Genomic DNA, 18,288 nt, shown 5'->3' with positions numbered 1-18,288 from the left:
TTTGTACTTAAATAAATGAAAATTACTCATTGTAAATAAATAAGTTTCATTATTTTATAGAGAATTGGGATTGTGGGGATCCAAAATCAAGATTACTGAGATTTGGTTTGTATAAATATAAGATTTGAATGGAGGGAGACATTCCCCTTTCTCCACTGCGTTGGCAGCGGCGTGGCCTTTTCATAAAAACAACCACAAGAAGTTCAAAATTCGATTAAAAATCCTTTTCTTTGTATTATGCAGGGCATTTTCCCGGATTAATCGAAACCAAATAAAGTAGAAATCATAAATGCAAGTGGGAAAAGGAAGGAAGGAAGAGTTGGTTAAGGTTGAGAATGGAGATGAATGAGTTGGTGAAGTCACATGGACGGATGAAAGCATGAAAAAGGGAAAGGGAAAGGGAAATGGTTGACGAAATGATAAAATATAATTGGAAGAAGATATAACTTTAATGAGTTGGAAAACGAAAGTTTTCCTTCCGGCTGGTTGTTAGAGGCATTGCCATTATTAGAGGCACATGTTAGGAGACGATAACCGTAAGAATCATTAACACCCCATGTATTAAAATAATGGCATCATCAAGATCCCCATTATTGTCGTTATTATTAACAAGGTTTCATTATTGTGGGTGCTCCTTTCTAAACCCATGCCCACTTGCCTATTCTACTTTATCAATTCCATTATTCCATTAAATTGGTTTGTTGTTTACACCCAATTTATTATGAATTTAAATCATTCCTTCCTTCACATGTTATGCCTTTCAATATGATGGGTCGAAATTTTGAGAAATTTTTCATTGAATCAAAATCTACTCCAATCATGACAATGTTTTCATCCCGAGCTTTAGAAAACTCCAAGTTTTTAATCCAATTAAGTTCCAAATTAGTTGATCCTGTTAAAAGAAGTGACGACACATGCAAAATGTGTGAAGGTCTCTCACACACACTCATATATATATATATATATATATATAATTGGGGTAGAATGGGAAGCACAAGTTGAATTAGCCCATTTTTTTTTAACTGGGCTACGCTGTATTAATCTTAGTATGACAACTTTGGTTAGGAAGGAAACAAGCAGTTGGGGCACTGAAAATCAGTGACATAAAACTAAAAACGATTCTGGTAATAGAATAGTGGTGGCATCTGCAGTAGAGGCATGGATCTTACAATCACAACCTGTCATGCATTTAAGTTAAGTGAGTTGAGACCCAAATCATTTGGATTTGCAGTGGTCCAATGTGGTTTAGTAGATGGGACCCTCATGCTAACATACTTTTAATCTCTCAATTTATACGAAATGGGGCCTACATTCACCTTTCTTTATTTTATGGCCAACATACTAATTTGACCCGTCACTTGTAGGAAATGACCAAATTATTAAGCATAATCCAAAAGTGATAGAGATGATAGTCATACTATAGGATTGGCATTGCAACAATTGCTTGCAGGGGAGTGGAGGACGGTCTTGAGGAAGATTCCCTGATCAGCAATAGGCCCCAAAAACTTGTACTGGGGAGATGTGACCGCTTGTTGAGTGAGTCCTGGGATGTGGTTGTGAGGTTGACAAGCTAACACGTCTAAGCAACTTGTGTACTACACCTAAACCAACTTGTGGTTCAAAGGCTGTAGGAGATGTGATGATTGATGAGTCTCCATTCCAAGATCCAAAGCCACACAACCTTCTACTGCTAAAAGGGGTAGACACACTTCCATATAACAAGCCCAAAGCCTCCACTCATTATTGTACTGTCTTCGCTATTTATTCCCAATCAAACTGCGGGAGCCATGGGTTCAAGGGCAATTGGGGCCGAACTCTAGCCAAACGAAGGGTAACATGCATGGGCGGAAATGGGTGGGCAGTGTTTTGCAATTATATGGCCCGAAGCCTTGGGTAATTCATCATGGGAAGGAACAAAGATATGTGTAGCGGGTTTTAGATCTTGAGAACGATTGAAAGGGGCTCCAACTTAAAATGTTTGAGACGCCAGGTTCCGAGGTCATCCAGTGGCATGCCTCTGATTGTTGTATAATGTAGGTAACTGAATTTACAGGTGAAATGGTATGTTCCCTGATACAACTGCAAGGGCACATTCCTTTTCCTGATAATCAGTTTCTTTAAAACAAATAGAGCCTTTAAGACACTTCTCCTCCATCTAACTTTGATGATGACCAAGGCACCCACATGTGGTCCATTAGTTTCGCAAAACCTGGGATGAGAAATTTTTAACATGAGATTTGTCGCGCTTAATGACAATGCTCATTTGCAATGGGGACTAGTCTCTTGCACAATAGACAATAGAAACAAAGAGCCATTCACAAAACCGCTTTCTCCAGGAAATCACTTGTCACAAGAAATGTTTCTCCACTTTTTATCACCTTTCTTTATCTTCTATCAATTTTCCATCACTTCACTTCACTTCTTGTATCGCTTTTCCAATAGCAAAGTGCTGCGCGCATTGTGCTCCTAATATCAATGTTCCACGGTCTATTCATATGCTTGGCTCGGTGCAGAATTTTTTTGTGGGGCTTGGCATATATGTGAGAACAGGTCATGTGTAATGTACCCTTTAACGCTTAGAATTTCAAACATGTGACACAGACAACCCATCACCCGCGTTAGGGCGTGACTGATGATGACTTGCATGGTTATGTTCATGTATACTTTTGTGATTTGAACCGCCATTTTCCCCTAAACGGCTAGGCTGATGCTCACTCCTTGGTGTGTCTCTAGCCTAGACTCCGTGTCCATCTCTGCACTCTGCCTGCTTAAGTTCTACAAACTCACCTATTCTTCTAGGGGGATCATCCGGAGAAAATTGTAATTTTGAATCACTTCCTTCTCCATCCAAATGAATGGAGGATGTAAATGGAATAAGCTTGAGTGGGCAATATGACAATGAAGTGCTTTCTGAATCATGAAAAGCCCATAAAATTTTAGAATTTCGCAGTCAGGATGTCTTGCCTGTGTGACCCAAAACAGAGGATGAAAGTTTAGCAGCCATGCTTTTCTGAAATCGCCATTTCTAAAAAGATCCTTAAAAGACCAGAGTTAAAGATCCAAAAGCAAAATCTGATTTCTGCTGTCGGATATGGGAACATTTGCTTTAGCATTTTCTGGTAAAGACAAGATCAACACATTGTTTTTTAGTGCAGATACAAATGCACAAAATGCTTTCAATTCCAAGAGGGTGTTTTATTATTAGCACTGATTGATTGCGCATATTTTTATAATCGTCTTAGTATTTTATTGGCAACGATCACAAAATAAAGTCAAATCCCACATTATGCAAGTATATGGTTGGAATTTAAAAATCATCATCCCACCAAGAATTTCTCTAACCAATCCTCATTTAATGAAATGTTAAATCAAACTAACATCACAAACCACTCCAACTTCCTTCAAAGTATATAGTTTTGTTGGAAAACCAATACCCCCACATGCTGCCCTCTCATCTGTATTTTGTTTTATGGGAGAACTCTATTTCACATTTTCAAGCTAGAAGTATGAGGGAATGATGAGATCAGATGCTTCCTCCTCTATTGTTTAAGTCTCTTTTTCCAACATTAATTTCTTCAGTTGATCCACCAAATGGACTTAAAAAATGTTGAAGTGGATCCCCATTTGGGAGCAGACAATTTTGCACATTGATAGTTCTAAAACTTGTTATCATCTCCTCCACTCCCCAACCAATGCGTTGAACCGACACTACTGCATTTTCCCTTCATGTTGTAGACTTCTTTCCCAGCACCAAATGGGTGTTCTGGCATCCCCTGCTTGCTAGATTGGATGCTGCTTTTCTTGGATTTTGAGAAAAGTAATAGTAGGAGTGGGCATAGATTTGGAGGCAGGCCATGGGCTTTGATCCCAGTGGATGCCTGCAGAGTAAATGTCTGCACACATGCATGGACCTTCCCATATGTAAAACTATGAACCTTTACACTCCAGAATGAATACTGGAACTGATAAACATCAAGTTCAATGTTGAGAGAGGGAAATTTGGAGTGAGATTTCATAAGATAACGGAATCTACATAACAGGCTGCCAAAAGAATTGCGCATGTGTCCTGAATGCATTTATTCGACTTATCCCATCTGATCGGGCCTCTCCCAGAGGTAATTCATGCCATGACAAATTTTAATAGCAGAGTCTCTGATAGAAGGAGGTGAGCATCTATACCAGCAAGTAGCTTAAATCGGTATTGTTTGGCAGATGGAAGTTGGAACTCAGACTGCTTTGGGATTTGGTGGTTGATGGGTCAATTACTAGATGAGAAGATGACAAGGAGAAATAGAAAAAGTCAAACTGAGCAGTAAATTTCAAAAGCCATTGTCCTGACAAAGTAGTCACTTTATCTATCTAGCAAATATAGTATGAAATAATGGAGTCAATTCAAATGATGTGGAAACGAACCACATTAGATGCTGTGTCCTTCTATCAGTCCGGTTGGTTGACTGGACATCTTGTTAAGAGGTCAAATAAAACAAAACACCCATGCATGCATGTGATCCAAATGCAATGTAATTTGGACCACAGCAAGTTGATTTTCATAAGATTAGAATCTGATTAGCTCACTTGGAAAAAGAGAATACGAAAGCTCAAAACATACTTTGCATCAGGAAAGTTAGCTTCCTCGCAATAGCTTTCAATCCACAAGCTACCTAATTAGCAGTTTTGTTTAGAACAGATAAAGAAATTTCTACAGTTCTTGGATAATCTTGAGCTTATGCGTAAAATGGTGAGCCACAAATGCACGGAGTGTCATATGAAGATATCATGCCTGGGCTGGGTCTCTTCCTAAACCCCAACCACACCTGAATATCCACTAATTCACTTGAGTGATTCACTAGTTCTCTTTCTCCAGTTTTTCACACCTTTTTCCATTAACCAACCCAAACATGGACCTGTCCAGTCAAGGTGCCAGGAAGAAGGGGAAAGTCTCATGGCAATGATCAACATCAATCAAGCCTTCATGATAGCTTAGTTGTTTAAAGCTTGTTATCTCTTTCTACCTCCTGACTCCTCCATGTATTTCTCATTTGAGCACTAGTTCCCATTAGTCAAATTCTACATCACTTCATTTGAGCTTGATTCTGGGTTCCATGTGAAGATAGCTTTCCACAAAGCTCTGCTGAAACATCAAAAATCTTAATTAAGGTTTCGTCTCTTTCCTGTTCATAGGCTTAGACGTAAGACTGTAAGAGTGGAGATGCCCAACTCCCACGTTACTACTTAATTAATTTTGTTGGGATTGTAGCTTAATAATCAGGTCTTTTATATATTTTTTTTGCCGACTAAAGTTTTCAGTTTTAAGGTTTAGAACTGATATATCAAGGATTGATCAGCTACTAATATTCGATCATTCAAAGGATGGAGTTGGATTTTGGACAAAGCCATTGTCACTAACAATGCTGGCAAAAGAAAGAGAAAAAACAAAGCGATTCTAAAATAAATGCCCTATACATATTCTATTCATCTCAAACTTACAAGTTACAACACAAAATTGTAGATAAATGATTGTCTAGGCCTCAAAAGGAGAAATAGTTCCCTTCCTTTTTTGAATCTTTGATCCTATCACCACCAGTACTGGAACTAAAGCAGATTGTCGTGCATTCTTTTTTATGTCTAGCCCTTCCCAACTGTCAGAACCAAAAAGCAAAAGAGTTGATCATCCAATTCCAACTTGTTGAACAACTAATCCAGTGGAAGCGGGTGCTTGTCTCCTCCCTCACTCTCCACCGTTTCGCACCGCAAAACTTGGGCCCGAAGGAACATCTAAATTCCAAAACTCACGAAATCTTGGCCCATGACGGCTGGATTAAGCTTACTAATTAAGAGCAGTGCTTTGTCGGCCCACCCAACAGTTGCGCTCATAATTCTTCAACTATTTCCACTTCCGGCCCACACAACCTGTCTCTTTTAAAGCCCTTGAACAGGCTAATTCTACGTATTTCCTAGGAGTTGGTTAGGCCAAATTTCAAAGGGTATATATATAGTAAGTTTTTTTTTTTTAAAAAAAAATTGTTTTACTTTTTTCTTTTCTCCCCCTTTTTCTTCTTTTGCCTCATAATTCAAATGGAGCCTTGGTCGGATAAACTGTTTCTAACAAAATGAATTAACCATCACGTTGCAATCTTATTTAATTGGGGCAATTGTCCTCAAAGTCTTCCAATGATATATAATAGATTTAAAGCATTTGAAAGATACACAATTAGATTCAAAACCTAGAAGTTAGTATATAATTGATTTAAAAGATATTTGATCTATTAACTATCTAATAATATCCAAAATATCCTTAATACATAGATAAGTTTTAAAGAAAAACATATCTACATATATATATATCAAAAAGTAAAAATTTAAAATTTATGGTCAACCATTAGTCTTTTGACTGGAACGACATGACCCCAAGGGCCTCGTGGGTTGGTGCCTTTTATTCATGAGGGCCTAAGGAGTGAGGTAAGGTGGAAATTGAGACTTATTATGAGCGGGCTTGGTGGTGACCGGTGGTACAACATGCATTACTAACACATGCCTGATACAAATTTTGGAATGCTAGTATTTTTGTCTTGAAGAGGAAGCTTTAAAAAACAATTTCCAAGTAGAACTTTGATTTTTTGAAATTTTTATAATTAATGAAAAATCACTATGTCTCTTCAAGTACCTTTCATGTATCTCTAGCGACACTTTGGAAATAGCCTAAAGTAGGTAATCAACGTGGATTGATCTTGGACACGCCAAGATGACAGGATACAAGACCTTGAATATGGGCAAGACACACAGATGAGCTTTGCTAGCACCCACATATGGTGGTGTGTAACCCATAGCCACAGTGACAGCGCGTGTTGACGACACCCCCCAAATAGCTGAGTACAAGGACAAAATGCCTTGTGCAACATGTGGGGACTTGACACAAGGGCACAATGCCTTGTGGAAGGAGGTGGCTGGTCATGGACGCAAGGTCATCACTCATGGCTGCGTTGAAGTGCTGATTTAGATGAGACTTGGTGTTGCAATAAGGTAAGAAAACTCAAACATAGGGGTGCATGGCTAATGTGGGACAAGTGTGGGGCATGACATGTTGGCTCTTGTCACATACAAGGTATGGCAAGGCCTTGCAAGGGGCTATGCCATGGAAGCCTAGACATGGGCAACAACACTAACGTGCTAGGGGCACAAGAATATTGGCTTGATGGGTTGAGGCATACTAATGCATTAGAAAGGGCTGACTTGCAACATGGTGGGTTGGACATAGCTCATGGGTTGACTCCATTAGAGGGGGTGTTTGATTGGTTGCATAGTAGCTCTTAGGAAGAGATGCCATTATTGGGAGCCAAAGTTCAGAGAAGGCATCAGATGGGTGTGTGGTTGTGTGAGGCATGAAGAGGTACCTCAAAGCTTAAGGTATGTGTTCAATTGGGTGGTTACATAACTATCAATTACTAATTTGAATTCAAACTAGTTGGTGTTTGAATTCAAAATAAAACAAAGGAAAGCCAGCCTTTTTGGATATAAAAGGGCTCTCTCATTGTTTCGAAGGATTATGGGGTTTAAGATTGGTGGGATCTCAATTCACTGACTTAGGTAGAAAAATCGAAGTGTTGGGACACTTAAGAAAATTGAGTAATAAAATAATAAAGTCCTTGTATTTGTTATGTGTGCTTTCATCGTTTTTACATGATCATTGTGGGACTAACGTTGGCTAAGTAGGGACTTAGCGCCACACATTTCACATACAAAAAAATATTGTGGGAGATTTTGTGTATGACATCAACCATACCCTTAAGAACCATTATTATGCTCAAGGATGAAACTGGAAAAGTGGTTGAGGCGGAGCAATATATGGAAGTTATTTTGGTGGGAGGGCATTTGCCCGTCGCGAGCACTATCTGGCTCTATCACTGGATCTGCTTCCCCTTATAATTGGTGATAAATGATGGTAATTAATATTGTATAGATTCTCCATTGTGATTGGTTGGGCAAGGCCAAAATCTAAACAAATATGTTGCTACTTTAGCTCTTTTTTGTGTGTGAATTGAGTTTTGATTATCAAGAAAACTAGTTTTTTTGTTTGTTTTTTAATTTATTTTCTTTGATTTTTTTTAAAAAGAAAGATATGAGCAACAAGAGAGTTTTTGTTTCTTAATTTTTTCTAAATAAAAATTGAATATTATGTTTTTTTCAAGCTTTTTTTTTAATAAATATTTTGTGACTGGTTTTACATTCTTAATTAATTAGTTCAACCATGGAAGATAATGCCCACGTGATAGGAGGTAAGAAAAGGGAAAAACAGAAAACAAAGGAAAAAGAAGAAAAAAAAAATCTATTTACATATATTTGTTTTGTGAAAGAATATTCATCCTTATTTAAACAAACTTATTCTAACTTAAGTTAAAAAAAAAAAAGAGAAAGTATTTTTGTTTATATATATTATATCTTATTAAAACATAATTATCCTTTTAATTTCCCCAATAAATGGGGAAAGACAAAATAAATATAATTAGATTTTGTTCTAATTTTAAGATATATATATTATTTGGGTATATGGTCAAACTTGGAATTTAGACACAGATCCAAATTCTTGAATCAATGACACTTTCCACAATGAATGAAGCAGATGGAGTAAGCAGCGTTTTCAGATGATTCGGGATCGTGTCCTACGGAAAGAGACAATGGATTGCCCATATCCTCATGTTTCCATGCGGGTCTATTGCCCCAATCTTCATCGATCTAGATGGGGCCCTAACCCAATAACGTCGCATAACGAAAACAGCTCAGTCTTCCACCGAGGCAATGGGGGAGGGGGGCCCAACATTCGAGTTAATACTCCCCCATAAAGGGAAATTCGTCTACCCATCCTTCTTATCCTCCTGCAAATCTTGTTGAGTTGGGTCGCTCTCAATCCAACTTCATTTGTCCGTCTTACGATTGAAAACGGTTGAAAATTGTCAAGGTTTCGTGTAGATTCAAATATAAACGCATAGGATGCATACCTGGATAGGGCTTCCACATAGGACACGTAGTCTTGGCAGAAAAGGGTGGGAGCAACAGAGCAGGACAATGCGTTTTATGTGCCCGATGACTGCCTGTAACGTCAGTACTGCGCGGAACAAGCACCATTCTGAAGGTCAATATCTGACGTGGTGGTGCCCTCACTCTTCTAAACCCATCCCATCTCATTCTCATACACGGATACACCCATACCCCACTGCCTTTGTACATGTATTTTATTCTGGACACTCACATCAATAATGCAGCCTATCTACAGAGTATCTCCATATTCACATGCTTGGCATGACTCCTCACAGACAAGCGTATCCCAGCAATATCTCAATAATTTAAGTACGATTATTGGATCCCACACCCCTCTTGCCTGGTAAGATAATGTTGTAGCCTAATGTAATTATAGCATCTCAACACTCTTTTCACAAAAACCTGACATTCGAAGGCAAATACCCATTGCCTCGTATAAAAACCATTGCACCAACTGCTGGCAAACCTGAATGCCGGTGGTTGACAGAATTAATGATTCCAAATATATGTTAAATCCCATTAGAGGTCAATAAGGCTGATATAAATTCACCTGGACGCTGGATAGCTTCAATTTGCTTGTTTGATCCAACTGACAGCAGAGTTATTTCAAGTAACACAACTCACACCTTCATAACAACCAATTATTTAGGGGAAGGATAACTTTGAATAGGTCTTTAATTTATCAAACACACATAACAAAGAAGTTTGACAAACAATGCACTTTACAAGCTTAAAGAAGGATAGTGTATAGAAACAAGAACTCGCCAAACACAGATCAAACACTTGCTTTAAGTACTCCCATGTAAGGGTCTTAGGAGTTCTATAATCATCTTAGACTACAGACACAGCTTGGAGAACATGAATTCCCAGAAAATGAAAACATAATAGTAACATGATAAAGGCATCTACCCATGATCTGCTGTCCAGTCTCAGCATCCATTAGTTCCTACACTTCCACCAAAATCTGGCTTTTGCATTTCCACCCTCCCCTAGGCCTGCTGGATGGATGGCAACAACCATGTGTAGAGGCAAGCTAGTTCCTGTTCTTGCATTTCTCCACAGCCCTGGGAGCTGCTCACAAAAACCATAAGGCAAGTGAAAGTGCAGCTTAGAGAAACATATGTAGAAAAACCAAGATAACACTCATTGACAAACCAAGCAACATCTGAATCTGTAGGAACTGAGATACTGATGTGTCATGGCAGCAGAATGAAACATAAGCTTTCCTACAAATGATTCATTTGAAAGATCGCCTACTGTTTGATTTTTGGATAGGAAATGAAAAAAATAAATTAAATTGAATTATAGACTACCATTCACTTCAAAACTTTTAAATACCAAAAAGATACCTAACTTTGTAGAATAGGAAAATGTATGCAGGTGAAGCAGTTATATGATTGCTGCTTTGAATGGAAATGGCTAATCTTTGGATAGAAACTCTTGCCAGATTACAACTTTGACCTTATTCATGTTTCCTACATAATTGAATTTGAATGCAAGATTATTATAAGTTACAGTTCACTGTTACCATAACTTGCATGCCCAAACCAATAGCACCTTACCTTGCCAGCTAAATTCAAAACTATTTCAAGTTATATATTGAAGTTCAATGCTACTAAACTAAAATGTGCATGCCCAATAGTATCTGACCTTTTGTCTTTTTTTTTTTTGATAGGCATGCATGCCAAATAGTATCTGACCTTGCCAACTAAATTCATCGCACCTTTCCATTTTTTTTCTTCAACCCTTCTTCTAAGATCTTCTAGTTCCTAGTGCCCAAACAATGTGGCATTTCTTAAGCTTCTGCATTTTTTCCAACAATTTCCAGAGGTTCTTAAATTTTCCTTGATAATAAAGCAATATTTTCTTCTCACTTATTCTAGATGCATATTCTCTTCATAATATTTTGAGTTTCCACCTATAACCAACTGAAATTGTCCCAATTCTACCTTATCCTTCCCCCACAAGTTCCTTTCTATTTGCACAGTGTATTCCAAGTTTAAGGAGCAGCAGGTTAAATGCTCAGTTGGGGTATAACAAGCAGATTTGTGTTAAGAATTCTCTAACTTTTTGTAATCAATAAAACATGAGTACATAGCCATAAAAGACAAAGCACTATCAAGTTCCATCCAGGGAAATATCAAGGATTGGTCCCCATATGAAGGCAAAACACGAGCATGCAAGAAAGTTTGCAGTTAAGGCAAATTCCTCATGAATGGGATATCGCATTTCTTCTAATAGCATGTGAAGTTTTTTATTGATTAGAGACAGTTAGCTGGAACATAAAATATACAGACCTAGACCAATGGCATCACAACTCTTCATGATCCTCAGCCGCTTGCATGTCTCAATAAACATCCTGCCAAATTTCCAAAAATGAGTGAGACTTCAGACACAACCCACTAAATGGTCAAGGGTATCTTGGAGCACAAACAACGATGTTTTTAACTGTTTGATTATGATGCAAATTGCTGTTAATGGACCATAACCAACATCAAATTTACTGAGTTTCATTGCCAAATAAATGGAAAGACAAGATACAATTACAATGCCCATGTTTTAAAATACTTCAGTATATTGTGCTTATGAGTGGGGAAGTCAGGAAATCAGCAATGATAAATGGTAGAGGATTTTTGCAACATGCTTAAATATTTTCTGCAGAACAATTAGAGATCCTTCTAATGACATTATTGTAAGAAACCTGTCATTGATATATCCATATCCAAACTGTCATTAGCAGCATCAATCTAGTTATTAAAAGTTATAATTGCAGAAAATATAATAATATCACATCAAAAGAACATAAATTTTCATGATTTCACAAATGTAATTCTCCTGCTGATTTGTGCTTGCAGTTCGACATTTAAAATGACGTGCATTGCCATCTGACAGCTGTGTAGTCAAAACAATGTAACTACTTGTAGAAAGTATGCTTTACTTCTGTTGTAATGATCCAGAGTTCCCTCTTATAGACCATATATACACCCAATTCAACAAACACTATGGCTAATGGGTCTATATGATAGTTTGATGCAATTTCAGCCTTTCATGGAATCATTGGTCATCTTAGAGCATTTTTACATACTTTTGTGGCATATTCATATAGGCATATATGGTTGGATCCCTGGGTATTTGTCATGTGCATTTTACATGCACATAATTGCCTTTTCTTAGTTTCTTGTTATCTCTTGTACAATTCTTAAGATTCTTAAACACTAGAGCAAAATTTCCCTCCTGACCACATGTGATCAACCTCTGTATATCCATATTCAAGTAGAGGATTCAGAAGACCCACTACCATATCAACTACAAGCCAATCATATGAACAATGAAATGCGATAAAAAAGAGAAGCAAAAGCAAAGAAAATAGATAAAGCATATCAAAGCTTACTGCCAGGGCACATCACCCACAAGCATCCAGTCACCATCCTTATCCTCATAAGTGAGAACATATTCTGATCCATGTAGTAGATCCTTCAATTTGCTCTCACTCAGCATCTCCCTGCCGGGAGCTCCATGTGATCCATATTGACCTGACATCAAACCAAAAGGGCAGTAACAGGATCCATGAAAAAACTGGGGTTTATCTATAGATTAAAAATCTCAGCTCAACATATGTTATATAGAAAGAAAACAGGTTCATTCACCAAGATCTTTGTATTAAATTGAAACTTCAAAATAACTCACCTATGGTAAAACAGCTGAACATCTTCTCGAGAGCAGAAGACAGTTCCTGATATGCAGAGTAATTTCTCAAGTCTACTTTCCTCAAATAAGGAGCACCATCCATACTGACTTTGACAAATAGAGCACCAGGCCCTGCTTTTCCGTCTACTTCAGTGTTCTTTGAAGTGGTGGCCAGCGTGTTCTTCCTAAAAGATCTTATAGGTGGCCAACCCACAACCTGTGCCCTGCCACGAATTAAAGATCAAAGCCCATTCTCATTGCAAAAACCAGTTTTTTCATGAAACTACTCTTTTCAAGTAATCTGTGCTTACTTGGTAGCAGGTGCACTGCTGTTATTGTTTCCAGTACCAGTATGGTTAGGAGGGGTCTCATTGGTGGCACGAGGTCTCTCCTGCACGATCTTTGGTGATGCCATCTCTTTCATCTTGGCTGGCTGAGACCCTAGGTTCTCCTTGTTTGGGGAAGGCCTAGGTGATAGCATCACATTCACCTCTGAGTTTGCAAGAAATTTCCCCTGTACAACAGATTGAATAGTTTCTGAGTTAAACCCACAAGTAGGAAAATTCCAATTCCCTCAGAAAAAGTAGGGGTTTTCACCTCTGAGAAACCATTCATTGCATCAGCAAACCCTCTTTTGTTTCCTGAAACAACAGTCTTCTGTGATGAAGTGTAAGTAAGATCCTTTGAAGGATGCAGAGGGAAAAGGGGTTTCTCATCAAGCTTAGTGGAGCTCAGCAGGCAAAGCTCTGGTTCTCTTCCAGGAGACAGGGATCCAGGAAGCCCAAGCCTCAGCTCTGTAGCTTTTAGATTCAGACTGCTCTTATTGCCATCTGAATCAGTGGAGATTGCAGAGCTATCCACAGAAGAACATTCAGACAATCCCATGTAATTCCGCTCTTTCAATCCTGAGCTGATCTGGCATACACTTTCCATGGAGGGTGAAGAAGCCAATATTGTGACATTACTCTGGCCTTCCTCCTCCCCAACACCAAGCAGTGGTGGAGACATCACATTAAAAAGAACTCCAATTCCTTTATAACCTGCTTAATTTTGAGATATTCACACTTCCTCAGAAAACCTCAACATAGCAAAATTCCAGCATCTCAATGTTATATTCAGATAGAACTAAATGTCAGTAGAATATGCCCCAAATCCTTTAAACCAAAGGAAAAAAGGAAAAGACCAACACATTCAACAACAGCTGGTCGCCCTTGTTAAGCAAACTATAGTATATATTTAAAAAACTCACTGCATCTAAGCAAAAGATCTCTTGAATCATAAGCAAACCTCCATTTTACACCAGACAACCACACTAAGAGCAAAAAAATTTATAACTCCAAACCTTCTCACAGCAATGTGGATTTAAAGTACTCTGTAACTCACCGGTTTGGGCACCCAGAAGTCCTAAATTTTCCATAATTTAGAATCCGATAAAAAAGCCACTTAACTGTGCTTCCTAACTTTCATTTTCTTTTCTCTCTCTCCATTTTCTTAGCTACCAAACGGAAAGTGAGTAATAAAAACTGCACACTGCGAAGCCTGAGGTCATAGGAATCTTGGTTTCACCCGAAAGGCAAAAACCCTAATTAGTAAAAAGGCCGACCAAATTCTTTGCTGGTCATAACTTTTAGGAACCGGAAATTGCAATTAAAAATAAAAACAAAAATTAATTGTCAATCTCAAGAGAACCTAAATCCCAAAAATTAGGCCAGAAACCTAAATTACGTGCACTGAATAGTTCCAGATGCTTGAAAACAATGAAAAAAATTACCAAACAAAAATAGTAATCAGGAAAGACCAAGCAAAGAATACACAAAAATGTACATATTTATCGTTCGTTCGTGTGGTCGCCGGAAGAAAAAAGACGGGAATAAAGAACAAAGCTCGAGATTTAGAGCTGCGCCTAAACATTTGCTCTCTTTCATTGCAAAGAAACCAACAACAATGAAACAAAAAAAAAAAAATCATATAAGTTTCGCCTCATATTTTCCTCATTTACCTCAGTTTTCTGAGCAACCAAACAGAAGCTAAAAGGACTAGAAAGCGAATCTAACTTGAATAGTGTAAGAGAGCTCATAACAGAGTGGAAATCTCTAAACGAAGGCGAGAACCTGGAGATGAAATCGCTTTATCTGAAGAAATTTGCGGATCAGTGGTACGGAGACACGCGTGAATCGATTACAGCTTACAAGCTTTCGATTTTTCACTGAGAAATTCACACTACAGAGAGAAAAGAGAGAGAAGAGAGAGAAGCTAAGGACCCTCCATTTGGCACAAAGTAACAAAAGCTTATTTGCTGTCCGATGTGAAGCTCTATGCATTAAAAAAAGGAAAAACAAATTATAAACTTTTTTATTTTTTTATTTTTTAAAAAGGTTTATTTCCTGATTGAATTTTGGAACTCGCCCGATGAAACTCCGCCCAGCAGCGGGATGAGGGTGGACACACGCTGGCTGCGGAGATGGCAGAATCAGGACCGTTGATTTTTCCTTGGTGGCAACAGATAAATATAAAATTAATTTTTCCCTCTAAAAAACCGAGACAGTGGTGACCAACGTGAGATACGACGTCGTAATGGTCCCAAAAGTCATCTCAAAATGCAAATAAATTTTCCTTTTGTCATTTAAGGATCCCTCAATTATATCTTTAATATTAATGCGTGAAATTAATGATAGTTGACCGAAAACTTATGAAAGGGATGAGCAGAAGAAACGGAGGGAGTCTGGGAGATGGGAGCAGAAATTTTAGTAGGCGTCCTTTGAATGATGAATGTCTCTTGACTCTGGGTCTGGGGATGTAGAGTGGCAAAATGGTCCTTACATTAAGGGCATCCCATCAATCAAATGTAGGAGTCGTCCAAACCCACTGCCCTTCATCACCCACCTTGTCGTTTTTCAAAGCTTGTCAAGATAGGCCTATAAGGTGTCCTCAACTTTTCGGGCAGTGTTTCCCCCATTACCCCATGAGAACAGGGACATGCCCAAAAGACCATGTTACCCTTGATTACATTACCTTAATAACCCTACTTGATCGCCCAAATATAATCATGGGGAAGGGGGAGGGTCAATCCCAATTCTCAATTTCTCTTACACTAGAACAAAAAAAAAAAAAGCGGGGGCATTAGAGGACAATACCCATGCAAGAAGGCATCAAATATGATGATGAGAAACAAAGAAAAACACCCCTGTTTACCAAAGCTTAACAAGTTTCAACCACCCCACTCATTGCTCTTCTACGAACACTCCAACCCATCCTTTCAAATTACAATAAATTATTACCAATAAAACTTTTAATCAACCATTTAAACAAATAAAATATTAATTTTATCTATAGTAAACTCATATCTTCCATATTAATTTTAAAAATAATATTAATTATATCATTCTAAAATCCAATGGGCTGGGAAACAAATGGGTCCCCCGACTGCTGTCACATGCCACTTGTTACACTGAGTCTGAGATGCCAAATACTGGAAATATTTTCAAAGCCTTGTGCTGCAGATGAAAAGGCCACTTGCTTTATTAATAATGCACATCAGAATGGATTCTTTGATTCCTTTCTTAATTTTTGAGATTGATCCATATTTTTATTTGGGGTGTGTCGTTATAAAACGCTGGTTGTTGATCCACTTGTATTGGATGAGTCCGGATGTGTTCATTCTTATTTACAAATAAAATTAAAAATTAAAGATTTTATTAGTAACGTATGAATTATGATGGAGAATAATAATGATATAGAAAGAAATAATGAGAGGGTAGCGGAGGGAGGAAAAAAAAGATTAGGTGGGAGGGTGGAGTGGAAGTGAGGGAGGAAGCATTGAAGTGGGAGGAGAGGTTTTGGGGGACAGAAGAAAACAGGCGGAAGCGATATGATGGGTTGGGGGACAAGAAAGCGTCTTTTTATATTGTCTTGCCGGCTTCTGAACGCGACATCTAACTTCCTCCGCCACCTCTCCCCACCTCCACCACGCGCTCTTCATTGCCTCTTTCCGACACGCAACCCTGGACGAGGGGATGGGGGGCGTCTGGCACGCGCTTTAGCATGATTGGTAATGAGTGTGTGTTTGTATATGATTTTTTTGACACGAATTTAGAAAAACAGGGGGAGGGGAGGAGGACTTGGTAACCATCATTAACTGCCACCAGCCTCGCACGCTTGGGGCCTTTAGGCATAGATGGGCATGATAGATGCTGCCTCTTCCATTTCCATTTGCCCACCTCATCCTCACGTAATAGTTAATGCCCCTCACCTACGATCCTAAACAAAAATGTATTTAATTATTTATTAAAAATAATTTGAATTCTTCTTTAAACATGATTAATTATCAATTATTGGATATGGATTAGAGAAAAATTCTATAAGACGCTTTTAAGAACGCCTTTAAATTTAAAATAGACCATATCTATGTATTTGATTAGAATTATTATTAAATGGTATTAGAATTAATCTTTACGAAAGCTTATTTAGTTTCATAGGAAGTATTTATTTATTTAATCTTCATGTGATTTGGTAACATCTAAATTAATTTATTTAAAAATAATTACTGAAAATTTTTTTGTTATTTAGAATGAAAAATAGTTTTTAAAATAAAAAAATTATTTAATAAGTTGTTGATTGACAATTTTTTAAACTAAAAAAAAATATTATTTTTAAGAATAAAATTGAGATGTTTTTTAATTTTAAGTAATACTTAAATTAAAACTATAAAAATATTATTATTTTTATATTATACATACAAGAGTATGTTATCTTGAAAATTATTTTTTATTTTTAAATTTTTAAACAATTTTTTTTAGTAATAATTGTTTTAAAAAATTATTGCCAAAAACCATTTTTAAAACGGTTGACGAAAATGGTTTGATCCACAGATTTAAAAAAAAAATATATATATAATGGTAGGAGCACAGATATTGCGGGATGCTGCCAGGGCAGAGGGTCCCGCAAGCAGAGAAGGCGTCCGCTTTTGGCGGTGAGATGAATTGGGCGTGGGGTCACGGTTAGTGGTTTGAATGCCATGATGGGCCTCAGATGTGTGATAGTGGGGGCTTCGTGGGCCTGTAGCAGGTGGATGTGGTAGGGCCTTTTTGACCCAGGAGTCTCTCCAACCTGGAATAGTTTTCATTTCGTCTTCCCAATCAGAAGGGAGCACGTCATAGGAGCCTCATGGCGGGCACATGACCTTCTGAGGTCCATGCGGCCCACATGGGAGAGACAGCCGTCTAAGGTCAATGTCTCCTAAGAAAGCTCACGTGTGAAATATATATTGAAAGCTACCTTGTATGATTTATGGCAGGCAATTACATAATGAATCGGGTTGAAAGTTGAAACTATGGATCAACCTCTTTCACTTCCGTCTTCATCTTATCTTCTTATTTATTCATTTCTCAAGCTTCACTCCAAACTCCGACCCGCCCCCTTCTAACTTGGAGCTTGTATTTTCTCGAGGTTTAACAGAAATTTATGCAATTGGCTAATTTACATTGGATTCTTGGATTGGGTCGTTAATTGAAAGCCCATTATTATTTGTATGGGTGTGTATATGGTTGGGATCTCGCCTAAAATGGTTTG

The 18,288-nt window shown here is 37.9% G+C and overlaps 1 protein-coding gene across 2 annotated transcripts; it reads right to left on the bottom strand.

Annotated features, from left to right (window-relative positions):
- Window positions 1-9,677: 9,677 nt before the first annotated feature.
- LOC117906505 (auxin-responsive protein IAA9-like) lies at window positions 9,678-15,013 on the bottom strand. 2 transcript variants are annotated; one of them, XM_034819542.1, is made up of 7 exons: window positions 14,832-15,013; window positions 13,318-13,760; window positions 13,032-13,234; window positions 12,721-12,944; window positions 12,425-12,566; window positions 11,331-11,392; window positions 9,678-10,104 (listed from the first exon to the last, which is right to left on the bottom strand). In XM_034819542.1, the coding sequence occupies exons 2-7, from the start codon at window positions 13,726-13,728 to the stop codon at window positions 10,067-10,069; spliced, it is 1,080 nt and encodes a 359-aa protein (XP_034675433.1). In that variant the 5' UTR covers window positions 13,729-13,760; window positions 14,832-15,013; the 3' UTR covers window positions 9,678-10,066. The 2 variants fall into 2 exon arrangements, with proteins under 2 accessions (XP_034675433.1, XP_034675434.1); XM_034819543.1 differs by lacking the exon at window positions 14,832-15,013 and adding an exon at window positions 14,720-14,825.
- Between the last annotated feature and the right edge of the window lie 3,275 nt (window positions 15,014-18,288).

Source organism: Vitis riparia, chromosome 18 (assembly GCF_004353265.1).
Source record: "Vitis riparia cultivar Riparia Gloire de Montpellier isolate 1030 chromosome 18, EGFV_Vit.rip_1.0, whole genome shotgun sequence".
Taxonomy (NCBI): domain Eukaryota; kingdom Viridiplantae; phylum Streptophyta; class Magnoliopsida; order Vitales; family Vitaceae; genus Vitis; species Vitis riparia.
Note: the sequence above shows the minus strand (reverse complement) of the source record. Positions and strands in the feature narration are given on the sequence as shown.